Source organism: Felis catus, chromosome B2 (genome assembly GCF_018350175.1).
Source record: "Felis catus isolate Fca126 chromosome B2, F.catus_Fca126_mat1.0, whole genome shotgun sequence".
Taxonomy (NCBI): Eukaryota; Metazoa; Chordata; class Mammalia; order Carnivora; family Felidae; genus Felis; species Felis catus.
Genome location: NC_058372.1, coordinates 71988034 through 72008683, shown reverse-complemented (window position 1 = coordinate 72008683; position 20650 = coordinate 71988034). Strand labels below are relative to the sequence as shown.

The window sequence follows — 20650 nt, the reverse complement described above, 5'->3', positions numbered from 1 at the left end:
ACTTCTCACCTAATAATTTTGATAAAGAAAATTCGTGTAATATAAAACTACCTTAACTACCTTTAACTACCTTAAATAGTAAATATCATTATATGGTCCTTTAAAGGATTAAAACAGAAAAGTGTGTCTCTTCAAGTAGATCAAGAATAAAAAATAAAGTACCTTCTTTAATGTCACTTGAAAGAAAATAATCAAATATTCAACATTTCCCCAAATGCAAATTTTCAGACATTCTGCAAATTAAAACATCTCTAACACTTTCATTAATTTTGATAGATTTAAAAATCAAAACAATTATAAACTAGATGATTTCTGCCTATAACTTTCATTTTCAACTGCTTGTTTTTGAGGTAAGTGTTGATTTTAACTCGTCTTAATTTTCACAAGTGTTTGGATTCAAGCTGAGCAGAAAATTCATTAGCAGTAGTTAATCTTCATTTTAATGTCTATTTTAAACTCAAGCATGTTTTGGTGAGCTGTGAACTCATTTATGAAGAGAGATGATGGCCCTTGTAACAAAGCATAAACTAATTTGAGCTGTAAATTTAATTACACTAAATTACCGAAATAAAATGAGCTTTCAACAACAGCAACTTTACTGCCCACCAAGAAGCATGACGAACTAGCTGAGAAATTTTGTTCTGTCTCCAAGAGCCAACCCAGCCCCTTATTGTTTGTGAATACAATGCTGACAAAACATACCTAAAATTTCTTGACAAATTTAATATGCTTCTCCACATTTGCCTCTGATGTTACAAGGTGGCCGAGAGAGTTGGCCAGGTCATGAATAGATTCTCTGCTGTCTCTCACTTACAAAATTTTAAATAATTTTATTTTAGTTTGAAAAATCTTAAGATTATACATATTTTAAAAGAAAAACTATTTCACACCAAATAAGGAAATGAAATATTTTCAATCAATTATAATTTTCTTTGAGGCTACAACCAGATCTTCAAGAATTGCTCTGAAAGTAAACTACAACTCTTTAGGTGTTAAAATATAACTTAAAGGTACCAAATCAAAGAAATCACTCTAACTTTTTTTTTTTTTTTAGTTTTATTTTTTAAGGGAGCACAATTCAACTTATAGGAAGTCACTGTAACTTTCAAAAGAAAGTAATGCTTTTCTATAAAGAATTTATATTACTCATTAAGGAGTCTATTCATTCTAGGAAACTTCACCGGTAACTATATAAAAGAAAATGTCTTTTTTAGCCTCACTAGAGAATTATGAGGATTAAAAAAAAAAAAGTATCACCAGATTATTCAAAAGAAATGAGAACACAAAGTAGAAATGTGAAGAACACCAGTACATGATATCAGTGGTCATTTTGGAAGTTAACTCATAAACAGAACAAATCTTTTGGGGGTGCAGGGGCAGTCAACAAATTGGGGTATAGGTATACAAAAGGCAACAGTCCAATCTAGCAGTTTTCATGACTGGCGATTTCTATATACAACACAAACCAGCAAGATATCATTCTTCTTCGAAGAAATTGCCAACAGCAGTGATGCTGGGGGGCAAAAAATTCATTTAATCATCTGAGTGCCTGCTTAGCATCAGGCATGGTTCTAGCCACCAGGCTGGCAGATGTGAACAAGCCAGACATGGTCCTTAAGCTCATGAAGCTTGCCTTCTCCTGGGCAAGAAGGGCACTAAAACAAATTAACAAGCAACCTACAGACAGTTCAAGGGCAATGAGGACAGTAAAACAGAGTAATGTGATGGGGGAAATCTCTGGGGTGGACAGCCACTATAGAGGGGACATCTGGGAGAGCCTTTCTGAGGAGATGCTAGTTCAAAATTGAGGCTATTGGGGAATCCACATACTCCTTTAAATAACGTCTATCTCATGATTAAGGACTACACATTTATAACATAACCCTTCACTTTTCACATTTCTTTTCAAACATTCCAGCAGTTACTTTTTCCCATCCAACTGGCAGATCAGTCTGTCTTAAGCAGGATGGACAGGAGTGGTCTTGGGACATCACCAAAAGGACACAACAAAATGCTAACCAGAGGTTACAAAGAAAGGGAGAAAGGAGGGAGGTACGTAATGAATGTGCCTTTGAATTCAAAGGGGACTACTTCTGTCAGGGAAAATATTAAGGATTGTGTGAGAAAAACTGGAGTACTTTATCATTACCCAGAAAGATGGAATGTGGATGATCTTTCTTCTGACTGGCTCACATCCAAAAAGATTTCAAAAAGAATGACAGCAATCTTTTGTAAAGCTAATACCAAAAGGAGGGAGAGAAAATAAGCAGGATTTCCAATGTTAGTCTCAGTATCACTAACCAATTAACATAGGAAGATTAAATAATCTGAATATCTCAATATAATGCTGCTTTCACTTTTATGATGAGAGCAATAAATCATACAGGCCATACATGTGAGGGACGGAACTAATCTGCAGAATAACCTAATCTATGTAAGTAGGGTTTCCTGGTTTTAAAACTATCTCAGTTTACAAATCTGAGTAGGTAGCCACGATCACTAAGGACAGCAGCTCCCCAAACACAAATGTACATGATTAAGGAACCAAGTCAAAGTAAAGTACTATGATATTTTAAAAAATCAAATTTATGAGCAAACATGGGCTTTCTTACTTAAAACAATTTAGCAAGAATTGGAAGATTTACTATGACGTGTATTAGATACATCTAACTACAATAAAGCTTTTAATTACTATAAATGATATCTGTACATAGGAAATGAGGAAATTATTAGGAATTATATAAATCAAAAAGTCACATTTTATACATTTTTTCCCTTATACCTAGATATACATGTTGTTGATTTTTTTTCTTTCCACAAAGCTGGGCAAGTAAAAACACCTGTAGGCTTGCATAATGAGTTTTTCATTTAATGTTCTATCCATAGAAATGCTGTCAACTATTCTTTTAATAATTTTAATAAATCTGTAACATTCATCCCATGGATAAACCATAGCTTGTTCAACTATATTCCTGTTTCATTAATATTATTCTCAGTATTTTCTTATCATATGGCTGGCACTGAGAAAAATGTCCTTACACTCTTTGGTATGGAACTCCAAAGTGAGGGTTTCTGGAATTACTCAGTCAGAGAACATGCACACTTTGAAGAGTCTCAATAGACAATTCCCAAACTGCTTTCCTAAAAGAGCAATCCATTTTTACACTTGTGCTGCACCATCTCAACACTAAATACAATTTATTTTTAATCAGCACCATTCTTATTAGTAACAAATGACAGTTATCTCATTTTTGAAATTTACATTTTTAGTCATAAGTGGCATATATTTTCTTTTTTCTTTTTTTTATGTTTTTATTTTATTTTTGAGAGGGAGACAGAGTGCGAGCAGGGAAGGACAGAGAGAGAGGGAGACACAGAATCCAAAGCAGGCTCTAGGCTCTGAGCTGTCATCACAGAGCCAAACACGAGGCTTGAATCCATGGACTCTGAGATCATTGTCAGAGCCGAAGTCAGACGCTTAACCAACTGAGCCACCCCTGCGCCCCAAGTGGCATATATTTTCATCTTTGCCGGCCACTAATAGTTCTAAAAAAAAAAAAATCTGTCTCTGACCTTTGAAATGAAGGTACTATTAGCTTCCTTATTGATATTTAAGAATGTTTAATATAATATTAATTTTTTATGTGCCTCAACACTGACCTAGTTGTCATTCTTTTTTAAATTGTGCTTGTTTTCTTTACTTTATGCAAATAAATTAATCTATGACAACATGGTGGGTAATTGTTGCTTCTTAAATTTCTGCTCAAAATCTTCTTACCCATCTTAATATCAGTTATTTCCTACATTTTCCTTTTAGATTGTGTGGGGTTTTTCTCTTTTTTTTCTATTTTTTTAAATTTTATGTATTTTGAGAGACAGAGAGAAAGCACGAGTGGGAGAGGGGCAGAGAGAGGGAGAGAGAAAGAGCTGCACTGTCAGTGCAGAGCCTGATGCAGGGCTCAGTTCCACAAACCATGAGCTCATGACCTGAGCCAAAATCAAGAGTCGAATGTTTATCCAACCGAGCCACCTAGGTGCCGCACTTTCTAAGTCCATTTAGGGTTTATTAGAAAAGTAGAAAGCAAAGGGCATGTTTGAGAGATGTTTAAAACTCAACGCTACATGGGATGGAGAGGTAAGGGAGAAGACGAGGATGAAGAGGCAGTGAGGGAGCGGGGTTCAAAGGGAGAAAAATGGCTTTCTATGTTGAGTGAATAGCATTTAGAGATTGATTTCTACTTTATGCTTCTCCCTTTTATTTATTAAAAGTCATGTTTCTTAAAGTCACGTTTCCTTGTTTCAAGTCTTCCCCACTCATTCACTCACCAGCCCAAATATAACACAGCCACCATGCTGGCTACCACCCTACATTCATCAACATCACCAAGGTCTTCAGTTACCAGTGTCTTCCAGTTACAACCATCAGTCTTTAGCCAATTTAATAATGTTGACTACATACACTACGGTGAAATTCTCCATACTTGTTTTCTGTAATGGCTTTTTTCTACTTCTTTCTCTCTGACCACTCCATCTCATACTCCTTGACAGCTTTTTCCTCTCTTCCTCTTAAATGTTGATGTACCTGGGGACTTCTTTAGAAACTTCCCCTGTGATCATAACCATACCCATGACCTCAGCCATCACCATAAGATGATAAATCATTAATCTTTTCCTACACCTTAGATTCTCTTCTGGGCTGAAGACACACTTTTTCATCCTCATCTCAGATTCTACAAGTCCAAAATGAATTCATCATCTTCCACAAAAGATATGCTTACACCTGTTTTGCAATGAAACTGCACCTCCATTCAAAAATGATCCAACCTAGAAACCAAGCTAAGCCTTATTCTTAACTCCTGCCTGCCTCTGTCACTCACCTCAGTTCCTTCACTGCTCATGTCTCATCAGTCAACAAGTCTCTTTCAAATTCCCCGTTTTAAAATTCACCTTTCTCTACAACACCACTCTCATGCCCTTGATTAGAAGACCCTCAAATCTTTCATTCAAATTACTCAAATAGTTCCTTTGTTAATCTCTGTGACTTCCTGTCTCAGCCCTCACCATACGTCCTCAACACAAGTGCCAAAGAGTCTTTCCTTTCTAAATTGCAAATCCTGGGGCGCCTGGGTGGCGCAGTCGGTTAAGCGTCCGACTTCAGCCAGGTCACGATCTCACGGTCCGTGAGTTTGAGCCCCGCGTCGGGCTCTGGGCTGATGGCTCAGAGCCTGGAGCCTGTTTCCGATTCTGTGTCTCCCTCTCTCTCTGCCCCTCGCCCGTTCATGCTCTGTCTCTCTCTGTCCGAAAAATAAATAAACGTTGAAAAAAAATTTAAAAAAAAAATAAATTGCAAATCCTTCTAAGTTAATTCCTGCTTAAAATCCTATTATGCCCTTTTACATTAAATAATGAAAGTAATTGTGACCACCATTTTACTACTACAGATGGTCCCCAACTTACCATGGTTGAATTTGCACTTTTTCAACTTTATGAATGGTGTGAAAGTGATACACCTTCAATAGAAACTATACTTCGAATTTTGGATTGTGATATTTTTCTGGGCTAGTGGTACAATATTCCTCCTGATGCTGGGCAGGGCTGCGAGCTGCAGCTCCCAGTTGGCCAGGAATCACGAAGGGGAACAACCCATACACTTAGAAACATTCTAGTTTGCACTTTCAGCACAGTACTCAATAAGTTAGTTATATGAGATATTGAATACTTTGTTACAAAATCAACTTGTGTGTGTGTGTGATGATCATGCCCAGCTGCAGACTAATATAAGTGTTCTGAGCATATTTAAATTAGGCTAGGCTAAGCTATGATGTTCGGCAGGTTAGGTATATTAAATGCATTTTTCAGTTACAATATTTTCAGCTTACAGTGCGTTTATTGGGACATAACCCCATAAAGTTAAGGAAGAGCTGTATTTCCTACTTGCCAGGAAATTTGTGAGGTGTGTTTTATTTATTTATTTATTTTTGAGACAGAGAGAGACAGAGCATGAACGGGCGAGGGGCAGAGAGAGAGGGAGACACAGAATCGGAAGCAGGCTCCAGGCTCTGAGCCATCAGCCCAGAGCCCGACGCGGGGCTCGAACTCACTGACCGCGAGATCGTGACCTGAGCTGAAGTCGGCCGCTTAACCGACTGAGCCACCCAGGCGCCCCTGTGAGGTGTGTTTTAAAAAAATTATATAGGAGAACTGAAATTTATTATCTATGGGAGCTGGCTCTACTCTGTCATCTTTTTCCTCCATGCAAAAACAAATTCCTTAGTATTACATATAAGATTCTTTAGGGTCTAAACCATACCAACTTCTTGATCCTTACCTGGTGCTATAGCCTCATATACTACTCTTCAACCATAACCAAACCACTGAAATTGCTAGAAAATCAAATAGTTTTCCTGCCTCCGTATTCCTTCTGCCTAGAACCACCACTGACCTTCACTCACAGGGTCATACTCATCCTCCAAGAGTTGACTCAGCTTGAATATGGGTTGGGTGAGTAAATTTTTTATAATCCCATAGTCCTCAGAATATTTCTCTATCTAATCATGTACCTTTGAATAACTATCTGTTTAGCATCTATTTTTGCTACTAAATTTGTGTCACAAAACAAGAACTCCATTTCTTGAATGAAATGGCCAAATTAAGGCTGTGCCCAAAGCACTCAATAAAGTGTGGTTGCAAGAATTATCATTCAGGAAGTGGCCAGTAGGACAGTACATTGGAGTCACATAAAGATGTGAGAGATATTACTGAAAACATTGGTTTGGGCAGATGAAGATCTTCAGTGTCAACATAAAGATCTTACTTCTATAGCCCAAGAAGACCCATTGGAGGTGTTCAAACAGAGGATGCACAAAATTTGATGTGTTTTAAGGAAACAGTAAATAGTAATCTGATAAGATGTGAGAGGCTGAGGGACGGAGATAAATAACAAGACAATTTAAAAGGTCCCGAAAGAGTTGAGGAAAAATAAGAGTTCATTTTGAGATAAGCTGATTTCTAGAAACTGGAGGATATTTATGTGCTAATGCCCACCTTTTGTCAGTCTCATGTTAAAAATCCTTACACATACACCATTTTATCATACAAATTTCTTATCACTAGCAAAACTAGCATGAAGTTGAAATTTTTAGTCTAACACTCAAAAGGCAGAATAAGTCCTGAAGGATTTCATTTTTGAAAATTTCAAGAATAGCCACCCAAAGGTTGGGACTGCCCAAGAAAGAATAGGGAGCGGAGGGCTAAAGATGGAGCCTTGGCCACATTTATACTACTGAGCAAAGGAGAAACAGACACTGGCATGATCAGGTGAAGGAGGAGGACCACCACATAACTACAAATAGTGAAGCAGTGGCCCCGGCCGTGATGTATCCCTGGAAAGATTTAGTCTTTGGTTCATATCTATGGCCATAGAAACTGTTTGCTGAACACTGAACAGGCTTCCAGGCAAAGTTCCATGTTAAAGAAGGCCATCCTATATCTGAATACTCTATGTTAAGCTGCTTTTCTGATGCTCTGGCTCCATCTAAATAGATTTTAATGCAGAAGTACATTTCTCCTGGATGTTATATCCGTTGTTGTTGGCAAATGCATCATTGGTTAAAAATATAAATTAAAAAATTAGGATTATAAAATTGCAATAAACTATTCATCAAATTACTACTCTGACAGCTTTCTCTGATAACTCTTACTTTGTAACATCATAATTTTAATATAACATTTTCCACAATGATAAAAACTCAAGACCATTTAGGAGTTTTTCCCTCTTCAGATTGATGTTTTTAAACAGAGTGTTCATAAATTTGGTAGTAATAACAAGTTTATTTTAAAAAATCCTTCTGTATAATCCTTTCTAGCATGAAACAGTAAGAAAAGAAAAATTCCTTTATTTGAAATCATGAAAGTTTCCGTTTACACAGTGATTTGTGTAAACCCTATAAAAATCCTCTCAAACTATTAGAATATGATTACCTTAAAAATATATGTCAGTATGCACGATTTCTGAGTTCTTATTCTAGGAAAAGAGACCGCACAGAAAGGATGGAACAATGGTATGGAAACTTACCATCCTCTCCAATTGGACTCTTTATTGCAGACTTATTGCTTCCATGTGTTAAAAAAAAAAAAATTCAAACCTTTAAGCCAACCCCAATCCCTAAAATTTTTGGCGCCCATATTAAGCATTGAATCCAGAAGAAAAAAAAATTATCACAAGCCTATCAGAGTCAAGATTTATTTCATCATGATGGGAATGTGTTAGAAATTAATAATAAAGGTTGGTTTCTACAAGGCTAAAGAAATTATACTATTTAAAGCTACTCAAATACCATAAATTACTTGGCCTTAATATTTAAATAAATAATGCCTATTTTGAACATTGCATTCTAGAGCATATAATATAAATTAATTAGAGGAATATTAAAGTGGATAAGGTTAACACATTTCTTTTTGCAAAGGAATGATTTTTTTTTTTAACCTGAGGTTACATGAAGCTGAGGAATACAAACATCACACATAATTAATTTATATAATTCTCTGAAACAATGAAATCTTTGCTCAAACTACACTGTGAGGTCAATGAACCACCTAAACTGTTGTCTTTGTGCTTTTCTACAAATCAGGGTGCACAATGGAATGCATACCTCCCTAAAAGTAGCACATCTCCAAGTTTCAGTATGTGTCAAATGAAAGAAGGAAAAAGTTCCCTCACCCTCAAAGTGAGAACAGATGGGAATGTAAAATTAGATGGGAAGAGACAGGGAAGCTTTGGATGATGGACCAAGAAATCTTCCCCAGCGGGGAAGCCAAATACACCAGACCTCAGTTTGTTCTGCCTCTTAGTTAACATCCAAATTAAATCCAATAGGAATGCAAAGCAGTTCTTAGATTCGATGCATTGGTTTTGATTTCCGTAAGCGTTCATATAAATTTCACGAAGAAGCTATTGACAAACATGTTCTAAAAATGTTATGTTTAGTCACTTCTGTGAGTTTAACATTACTTCATACTAAGGCTGTTAACAATGAATACTTTTTTAATAAAATAAAATTTTCTTTATGAAAAAGAGGCAACAGGCACGAACAAACTTAAGATGTGGACAATGAATTCCTTGTATGATGGAAGAGCATCTGCCGTAAATTGAAAAGTTATGTAAATAAAGTATGAATATATTTCATATTCATTCTTTTCATATTTTATCTGTAGAACAACAAAAAACCTTTAATAGTAATGCCAGCAATATACTTCCTATACCTAGCAGAAAAAAATGTTCTGTTGATATTCAATTTTATATAGTATGATCTAATTTTTCTATCTAAAAATACCAACCATACACTTAAAAGAATATTCTAAAGTGCTGTACTGCCTTCAATATTTTTTTTATTTTTAATATGGGTAATAATCCAAAATTTAAGGGAAACAAAATGGTGCTCTCAGATTTGAACATATTTAAAAACAGTAGTTTTATTGTTAATCCTCATTCTCTGAAAATACTATAATATTAAGAGCAATTTTGTATAAGATTAACCATGACCTTTTGAAGTACCGGAGATCTTCCACAAACTAGTGCTTGTGGAGCAGATGTGTGTGTGTGTGTGTGTGTGTGTGTGTGTGCTCACTTTTACATAAAATTTACATTCGTTGATAAAACAATGAGAATAACTCAGTATTTTAATCAATAGTGCTCAAAATTTATAGATCATTCTCATCCATAGTTTCAGACTTGTTTTCCAAGACAACAATGAAAAGTTCTCTGTGTACCTTTTCCCTGCTGTCCCAGAAAATTGGCTTTCAATATCTTAACCCTGCTTTGTCTTTTTTTTAACCTTACATTGTAGTTTATACGACAAAAAGAAATATGGAAATATGAATCATTCCAAGTGGTGAAAGTAAGTGCATGTCACACTTAAGTAATTTCAGTTTAAATCATCCAAGGCCCTGGTAACAGGATGTAGGTTTCACTTGTAACAGGGAACGAGGCCTCCCATAAAAAAAGATGCTCAATATAGTTCACTGCATTTAGCTGCATATGTGCGTGAAACAATTACGGAAAAGTAGATTTTATCATTCAGACATGCAAATTATATGCAAATCTTATTACCAACAACAAAACCTCTCAAGGTGTCTTTATTCCCCCTCTCTTATCAATTCATAAAAGCCACAATCGGCAAACATTTGGGGATACTATGTTGATATATTTTATTAAAATTCATTTTCCATACTTTCCATTTGTGCAAATAAAATGTGAATAAGCAAAAACACCTGTATTTTCAAATTCATCCTCATACTAATAAATCTAAATACTAATTCCCCAAAACATCAAATGCAGACCCCTCTACATCATTGCCTTAATTCATTTTGTGGTTGGTTGGTTGAATGATTTTAACATGGAAAACAGAACATTTTATAATAAATTTAAAACTTCTATCTTCCTCCTGGGATTCGGGGAAACCTTGAATAAACAGTGCATATGCACACACTCAACATTTGCTCCAGACTCCTGTCCTAGCTCCAGACCTTCCACTCTCTTTTTAAACTGGGTAAGTGAAATGCACTCTGGATGACAAACACGAGTGTGTGAAAGGGATAGGGTCAGATGAGGTCATGATTTCTCAGACTGTAGACTGCAGACACCTATGGGCATATTCTTGGGAGTCTGAGAGGGTTACAAGGTGTCTTGTTGTCTTCATGTTATGATACAAATATAATTATATTTTGGATAATCTCATTCACAACTTTTACCACCAATTATTATCAAGTAATTTCAGGATCTGGTCTTAACACAGCGGTTATGATCTTGTTCGTGTTAGCTTTTTGCAATGACTTTGTTTAACTCGTGATACGATGGTCCTCAAACTGAAATTCACAAATGTATTCTTGAGACCTGACATTTTTCTGGGAACACAAGTCCACACATTATTCAAGACCGACAGACACTAAATTAGGTGATCTTTCTAATTCCTTTCCAGTCTGAAAAATATGTTACACTTACTGCAGCTTACTAATAATTTATGGAGATCAAGCTTAAGCACACTTAGAGAAAGTGAACTTCACAAGAGAAGTTATAATTTCTAATTCTGCGTTGTACTTGTTTTCTTTTTATATTTAAAAATGAAATTTTTGAGATAACACTATGGAATTCAGTGAGCAAAATGAATAAGGCTATGAGATCAAGATTCTATTAGCAAGTCACAAGCATTTCAAATGATTTAGTGGACTACATATTGACTAGGAGTCTGAAAATTCCAGTTTCTTTTTCCAGTTTTGCCTCTGACTTGAAATAGCATATTGGTATTAGGGTGATTTGTTCTTGCACCCCCATTTTGTTTACAAAGTTAGTACATTATGTTACTCAATGAATAAAATGTACAATACCAGGCATTCATGTTATATAATGATAAGCAACAGTATGGCTCAAATTTTAACTTATATAATAAATAAAAAAACAAATCTGCAAACTCAAATATTTGCTTTCCTTAATTCCGTTAGTGACAATATATAACATATAAAAATAGCAGTATAATTTTTTACTATAAATTACAGATTATGTCAATCTAGTTTTATAAACATTTGTTTAAATTTGCTTCATTTAATTTTAAAGTGCTTACAATGTCGGCAATTTGCACTTAAACATAATTTATTGGTAGAAATCATTGTTTACTGGTTAAAAGCTTAACCTATAGCAACTTATCATTATTCATATATCATAACTTTATATCAAAATTTTAAACCACATACACTTAAAGGAATTCTCAACTTACATGTATCTTAACAACAGAATCATCTGAACACCAGTAAAGAGAAGTAAAATGTTTGCAAACTGTAAAGATATTCTGAATTTAAAAAGCATATACTTTATATTTAAAATCGTTATTCAATTTTTAATTTAAAAAACTCGGAAAAATGAAACTTATTTAAATCATCTTAATTTCCTATCTGTGAGATAAATGCAAACAAATATTTTAAAGAAAACTCCTCCATAAAGCGGTATATGGGAAAATTTGCTGCAGTTTAACTGAATTTTTTTTAAAAAAGAAGGCTTTAAACCATTTCTAAAGCGTGGCTAATAGCATAACATAATATGATTATTAATTAAACTAATTAAATTAATTATTGATTTTTGAAATTATTTATTGAATTTATATTATTACCTTTTGACAGATTCATCTTTTTTAAGGTGAATGCTGTGAAAATCAACATATTGCATAAAAAGCTTAAGTTTTATCAAAAGAGAAATACCACATTCGGATTTAAAAGTTTTCATTTCCTGTTATCCTAGCAGACAGAACTTACATTTGTTTTGTAAACTCACTTCAAACTTTCTTCTTCCTATAAAAATTTCAGTTTTTATTACTTCAAGATTTCTTTTCCAGAAGATGTAATTAGACCACTAACTAACTAAAGGACAGTGGAGTCAAATGGAAAACATGCATTTCCAAAAAGTGCATATATCGTGATAAGTAACTTTTTTCTTGGAATTGGCAAGTACCATTGCACGAATGTTAAAATCAGTGCCAAGAAGTGACTCTACCTGAACCGTAGAGCTGATCTCCGACGCAAAGCCGCCTGTCAAGGGAGCCTCGTGACTGATTAGCAGTCGCCCTGTTTTGATCACAGACTGGAAAAGAAAGGGGAAATCTGATGTTGAAGAGAATACATGTTTTCAAGTATACGATGGCAGTTTTGATTAAGGAATAAAAACAACTGATTTCAGTCCAATAAATAATTTAAAATTAATAATACAATTTTATGCCAAGGAAGTTAAAACTCTCTCACACTGGACAGTCATTTGGTACTTGCATTGTTATAAAATTTTTCAATATAGTTTCTAATCCTACTACCAAAGAAAAATGAGATTTGTAATCTTGTCATCAAAAATGCATTCCATTATAAAATACTTTTGTGTTACAAACATAATTACTGTATTTCACACTGTCATCTCAAAATCATTTTTTCTTCATATTGCTTTAGGAATCAAAGTGATTTTTTTTTTGGTTCATTTTGGGGTGTATTTGCAATATAAATAAATAGCCTTTGAAAATGTTATTTTGTGGAAAAGGAAAACACAAAAATAGCATGTAAAAGCTGCACTGCAGGAAAAACTCAAGCTCCTAGATATTTAAGGAAACTGAGCAGGAAGAAATCCCTGCAGAAGTAAAAGCGTCATAACCGTTTCTGTCCCTGTGCATTAAAACCTGGTTAACGACCACAACTCTATTTTAACATAGGAAATGTCACAAACAATAAAGATATATTCTCAATACCGGCTCACTGTGGTTGTTCACACAGCATGATATACTCTGTACAATAATAAATCAAAAAGAATAGCTATGATATCATAGCAGGATGCCAGCTGTGTTGGAAGGTAAAAAATATTAAAATCAACAGCAAGTTACTGCTTAAAATACGTTGAATAATTACATGTTACCAAAGGGGTAATTTTCCTCTACACGTCTAATAATTTGATAACAACTTTCTTAAATTCTACATTAATATTTTGCGAATATGAAATAAGATTTTCCAAGCAAAAATATGTACATAAACTAAAAGATTTCCTTCATTCTAAGCAATTAGAGTTTAAAGTCTTAAAAGTATGCAGCCATTTCAGTCAGCAGATGTTAAACCCTAAGATATGGCCAGTAGCCATGATAAAAATAAGTTATTGTATATACTGAGTAAATAGTGACTTAAGAACATAAAACTTTATGGATACCTTAATGAATACCATCCCCACCCCCAGTGAAATGCTAACCTTGGGATACTGCTACTTGGATTTTATGACCGTGATTAATTATGCCATTTATGAAAGTCACAAATTTCAACGCACCTGGTTAGGAATATACAGAGACAAAAACAGTCCACAATCATGAAAAAACAAATGTGTTCTCAAAGTACTCTTTAAAAGGAGTGCTGATCTACCAATGAGAAGAAGCAGATTTGATAATTAAACCTTTCTCATTGCTCTGAAACTCAGAAATCTGCCAATGCCTAAGTGTCCAGAGATGACCTCGTTAAAATCCATCCCAGCTAGAGGATGCATCTCAAATCTCCAGGAGGTAGAAATGAGACACTTCTATAAAAATGCTACTGTTACCTTAGACCTCCACACAACAGATTTGGTGTTTTTTATTTGAGCTGAGTCCCATGCAAGATCAATGACAGCCTTCAGAATGATCCCTGGAGGCTGATAACCAACCAGGGCAGACAGCCTGGCTTCCTAAAGCCTGCAGAATGTAGTGGGAAACTAAGCACAGATGTAGCCAGAACAAAAATCTCCAAGTCCAGAGACCATCTGAGTGTCCTTCAGCAGGAGAAAGTCTAGATAAACCAAGCTATAGCAATACAGTTGGGTATTATACAGTCATGAAAAAGACTGAGGACATGGAAAGAGGCCTATGGTAAATTAATTGGTAAAATCAGCAAACTGCAGAGCAATATAATTTCATTTTTACAAAAGACAAAAAAACAAATAAACAAAAAAACCCAATTACCACAGCAGTGGGACACCAATAAAACTAGCTGTATGTACTGAGTCAACTTGTGTAAACAGTCTGGAGGGATTCATTCCGAACTACCAAAACTTGTTCCTCCTAAACAGCGACAGTGAAGGAATTGTTGGGAAAAGGCTTTTGTATTTCACTTTATGTAAAAAGTATTTTTATATTATTGAAAGTATTCTCAATAAGTCATAAATAAAGGTAAAGCCCTTGAATTAATGGTGAAGGCAACAAGTACTTGCTATGTTGTAGTCATAATCTCCTCAAAAAACGTAAAAATGTGTTTTGGGGTTTTTTTAATGGCACTTTGGAGTAGCTTCACATACAAGGAAACCCGAAGGTCCCAAACTCCAGCAGCAAATAGGCACACTAAAAACACAGGGATTCAGCCTTCCCTTGTCAGTCTCTGTGTGATATGCTCCACGTCAGGATTATATCCAGCTCACCTCCTGACCCTCAAACTGTTGGATCCTAGACAGCACGGTAAATCAGCTATTAGTATAGGAGGAAACAGAATTCTTCAGCACCTCCGTATGTGTGTTATGTACATGCATGTTCTTAGATCAGGAGTTATGCTGACAGTTACAGAAGAAATTCTAGAAATTTCTAAAACACCAAGAGCTAAAGGGTAGACACAACAAAAAGTAATAACACTGTGAGTTTATGGAAATTATTATGGTATACAAACCAGAGGGAGACAGTGTGGCTGGAAGAGAAGAGACAGAAATAATGGTAATCATAAACAACTGGTTGTCCTGCAAGTTGCTGTGTGCTAGGCTGTGAGCTGACCATTTTAGATTGACTACTTAATTTAATTTGGAAAGCACCTAAGTTTCATTTTTGCTTCCTAAAATCAACTCTGACATCTGAAAAGCATGAAAATGTGTAAAATAAAATTACATCAAAATTCTGAAAATTGCCAAAATTTAGAAGTCACATTGATATTGTCAAAGTCTTATCATCAAAGAATTAGCATATATTATTCAAGATTAGTCTATAAATGCATTTCAATAATTTTGTAAGATATAAATGAATTCAACTTGGTATGTTCTTTTTTATCATTTGCAGCTTTAATTTACTAGAATTTATGATGATTGGTTTTTTCTATACTTTTGGAAATTATTAACACTTTGCTAATACTCTGATGAGATCATTACAAATCTAGAAAATTGGACAGTGTTACGCTATTCTTTGTGATTCAATTAGATATTCTGATTAAATTGCATATTTTTTGTCAACTTTAACAGGCATTTAATTTTCATACATTTAAGCACAATGGTACACAACTGCCAAGTAATACTGCTAGCCAAATTTAGTATTTTGATATATTTAGTAAACATAATATGGTGCCTTTCAACAGGGACAGCTGTTAACCTTTTTAAAATAACCATAAATATAAATACTAATAATACTTTAAAATTCATTTTCTTTAGAAGAAATGTTTAAAGTTTCAAGTTTTCTTCTGAGATAAACCTATTTCACCACTTGAAAAAAATTTAAGAGAGTTTAAACAACTTTTCAATATGAAAAGCTAAACCTATCAGAGCCAGGAAAGATCACGTAAGGCTGGATTTTCCAGTATCTGCTTCTTCAACTTTCTGCCACTAAGACCTGCTCCAGGATTCTGGCCTCAGGCAGATGGAGCACCAGTGAGTTAGAGGCAACAAATGGCACCAGGGAAAGCTAAGCCAATTAAAGACCAGGGCTGTGAATAACTGTTCTCCGTATCCCCTACCTCTCAACAAAAGGGCTTTGTTCCCTATGGCTCCAGAAGATTTGTCAAGAAAACTTTAAAAGCAATTCTGAAAGGCTAGGAGGAGTAAAATAGCCTGTGGCTGCTAAGTCTGTTAGTACTGGTTGGCCCTGGATTTCTCTCATGGAGTCTCACTTTCTCACTATTTCAGTTAGCCATCCTCTCCCCCAGGGCACCAGCGGCAGCCTATCATAAGAGGAATTATCAGAATTTCCATACCGAACACTCAGCAAGGTTGCCTACAGCAGACAGATCAAGACACCTCTGTTCTGATGGAACCCTGTCGATGCCTTGTTCCTGGTCTGACTGTTCCATGATGTGTTCCTGTTGTACTTCTTCTACCCAGACATCATTACAAATGGCTATCACTTCAAGTTCTCTACACAGGATACCTAGTACGATACTCAGAATATGGCAGATGCTCCAGAAAAGTTAATTAGATAAAAACCTATTATAAAATAATTTCATTATATTAAGTATGTCCTCCGGTGATTTACTGAAGCTATTGCTTTCTCAGCTAGCTCCATTTTTAAGATAGGCAAAAGTATACTTCAGCACATCCCACAATTTAACTATGAAATAGTAGACTCCAAACTGAGGATATTTTAATGTAGAAATGACAATAAGATATCTGTGGTAATAGCAGGATTGCTAAGTTATACTCTGTTAAAATGACTGCACAGATTTTGGCTGCCCAAACATTGGACATATGTTTTAGTGAATGTAGCCTTTAAAGATTTTAACACAATCCAACCAGGAAAACTGTTAAGCTGTCATTCCAGGAGAAAATGATACAGACAAGCGAAGCATTAAGCTTGCATACGCCTGAATGTGTAACACTGATATTCAAAAAGCAAAAAATATATATATATTTCTTTCTCAAACTCCATAGCAAGACTTTCTCCTACAGAGCATTTCAACCCACCCAACACAAAGTTCAGTAGCCTATTCTGACTGCTCATAAGATAAAGTAAGAAAGTAATACTTTGGGTAGGTAATTTACAGCCCTTTTATACATTGTTTTTATCTGACTATAAAGCTAATGAAAAGCAAAAGAAACACCATAGCGGGCCCTTACCATTTCCTTTTGAAATCAAATGTTTATAAATACATATAAGCAGAAGTAATAGTAAAATCACACACCTGTGTTTCATTAATCAAGAATGTATTCATCAGTATTTAAATAATCCAGGATCATTAAGAACATGATTTAAACTAGCTTCAAATATCATTGCGAATGAATTTTTTTTTAATGTTTTCTTGTTTAGTAGCCAAATGCATTTGAAATGTTAGCCAGAAAAAAATCACAATTAATCACAGGCTAGCAAATGTGTAATATGCCCAATAACAATTATTAATCTGCATGATCTTCATGCGCAGACCATGTACTGATATTCCACTGGAGAAATACCAATGCTGAAAGAGAAAGAACAGTCACGAACTCCAGAGAAAGTCCGGAAAAGTCCATTTTGGCAAGGATATTAGTGGTGGGGTTACAAATATTTTGCTGTTGTAGGAAAGTGGAGTAAATGGAGAAAAACTAAATCCTCGGGGCTTTATCACCCATGTGGAAAAAAGTAGGTAAGGGAGCAAGCAGAGCACAGAGAACTGAGGAAAATCAACAGGAAAAGAATGAACGAATACTACTAAAAAGGCATGAAATGTCTGGGAAAATTACAGACATCTTCACTGGTTCATTCTTGTCTGAATTATTTGTACAATCAGAGCTCAAATATTGAAGAGTCAAGGACAAACTACTCTTGCAAAAATTAAAAGTGGCCATCTTTCAGGAGTAATTTCAAACCATGTCAGATAAACATGTTTCTACCAATCAACCTTACCTTTCTGGCTTGTTTCCTTAGAGTCCCTCTAGGCTTAGGTCACGTAAGACCATTCACTACTCTGTGAATCTGACCCATACTTTCCCACCTCTGACTTCCTTCCCCATATTGGCAGGCATTCTATCCCTCCCTCAAGACCCATCTCACACAATACCTCCTCGTTGGTCCCCTTTTTCATATTATATACATTCTAGCAACCATTTCCTAACAGAATTTGAAGTAGCCGACAATGCAAGGATATTCTATGAAATATAAAACCGGGGTACAAGGTCAAGGATCAAGTACTAGGGTCAAGGCAACACTCATTGCTCTCTCTCTCTTAGGAATACTAGTAATTTACCCTGCGTACATCTGTCATATTAGCCCTTCCAACCACACTCAAAATCACAAATTTGAAGGCAGAAACTGCTTATGTCTATTGCAGAACATACCATATGACAAATATGCATTAAATTGAGCAAATTATGCTCATGTTATTATTTGGAGACAAACGTATATATTATTAAAACAAACAGCTTGAAAACATACTTAAGCATCTTTTTATTTCTTTTTTTTAAGGGTATTCTTTTTCTTAGAGAGGTAGGTGGGGGTATCTGTACTCTCTCTCCCAGCAGATTCTAACTCATTCAAAAGCACAAAATTCAGAAGGTATCATGTATTATGTACCTAACTACAATACCTAATGTATGGTTGTGGATGAGGACTCAAGAAATGTTTTAAGGTTCACTTAAAAAAAAGGAAGAAGCATACAAACACAGTGATTTAAATGAATCATTAAACATCCAATACTGTGATGCCCTTAAGCTTTTAAGAGAGACTGCACAGAGCTATAAAATACATTAAAAAAGAAGTCCTTTTAAATGCATACTTGTAACAAAAACATGAACAGAACATTTCCTTTCCCTGGTACTGAACATAAATTTCGTTTCTCTATTTATAAAAGGTCATGTCACCATGATGATAAAGGCATTATACTGGACTGGTGGACATTTATCAAATATGCAGTTAAGCCATGAGTAAATATATAAATAAATGTGTCTTAAAAGATCTTTTTTCATTTTCTCCGTTAGCTTAAGCATCATGCAAAACACAACCATCCATAAACATCAACGTTTTTGTGCCTAAACAATTTTTCAATGACTAAAGCAGCCACTTCTCAAGCTTTTTTACTGTGTCCATTTTATCATGGCCCTATCGTTTTTCAGCAGGATTTAGAATATTTCCATAAACTCATAACCCATCTGCCCTGCAACTCCTATGCATTTTTTTCATGAAGAAAAGCTATAACGTCATTTGGATATGGACATTATTGACTTCCATGTTGTACTATTTGAGAAAACTGTTAACAAGAACTAGTGCAAAGCCGAGCTGTACTTTTGGAAACACAGGGAGTTGTATCTTCTGCATCTTCTAGCCTTAGAACCATGTTGAGCTCTAGGAGACTTTTTCTTTGGAGTTTACAGCAACAGAAGCATTCAGAAATACCACAACTAAAATTCTGCTGTCAGTATGATTATATTCTCATAATAAGTGAAGAAGCTGGAGTACAATAGCTCCTATACACTTCTTGGCAAATCTAGAACCTGATCCAACAGTGAAGACCAATGGTGGTACCATTCCACTACATGTATTAATTCAAGTAGTTTACCTTCACTGAAGTAGTATTATTTTGTTACCATGGTAATATAGACATATTGTGTGGGAGAAGGGGTTGATAATTCACAGATGACTCGTTTAGTATCTAGGTTATGATTATGGGCTGACTGAAAAGTCCATACAGATAGTTTTGTTTGTTCCACTATTTTAATCATTCTTTTTTAAAAAAAAAAATTTAAGGTTTATTTATTTTTGAGGGACAGAGAGAGACAGAGTGTGAGTGCGGGAAGGGCAGAGAGAGAGGGAGACAGAGTCTGAAGCAGGCTCCAGGCCCTATGCTGACAGCACAGAGCCCAACTCAGGACTCGAACCCACGAACTGTGAGATCATGACCTGAGCCAAAGTCGGACGCTTAAACTGTGCCACCCAGGTGCCACCATTTTAACCATTCTGTTTAACTGCCCCCAAGTGTTTAACCATTTAACTGAACACTTCTATGGCATAAAGCACATTCATACTGCTGCACAATTATCAGCACCATCCATCTTTAGAACTTTCTCATCTTCCCCAACGGAAACTCTGCCCATTAAACAACAACTCCTCATTCGTCCCCTCTTCCAAACCCTGGCAACCAGCATCTACTTTCTGACTCTATAAATTTGACTGTTGTAGGAGCCTCATATAAGTGGAATCATACAATATTTGTCCTTTTGTGATTGGCTTCTTTCACTTAGCATAATGTCTCCAAGGTTCATCCATGTTGTAGCATGTGTCAGAATTTCCCCCCTTGAGGCTGAATAGTATTCCATTGCATGCAGGTACCACATTTTCTATAACCATTCATCTCTCAGACATGTGAGTTACTTCCATACTTTGGCCATTGTGAAAATGCTGCTATGAACATGGGTGTAGAAATATCTATTCAAGTCACTGCCTTCACTTCTTTTAGGTATATA

The 20650-nt window shown here is 35.3% G+C and overlaps 1 protein-coding gene across 2 annotated transcripts in view; it reads right to left on the bottom strand.

The window, feature by feature from the left end:
* BCKDHB (branched chain keto acid dehydrogenase E1 subunit beta) overlaps nucleotides 1–20650 on the bottom strand; it is a 209378-nt gene that overhangs the window by 50699 nt on the left and 138029 nt on the right. For both annotated transcript variants that reach the window (XM_003986336.5, XM_006931864.4), the window contains exon 9: nucleotides 12539–12625. In XM_003986336.5, the coding sequence (XP_003986385.1) occupies nucleotides 12539–12625 (87 nt within the window). The remainder of the gene's footprint in view (nucleotides 1–12538; nucleotides 12626–20650) is intronic.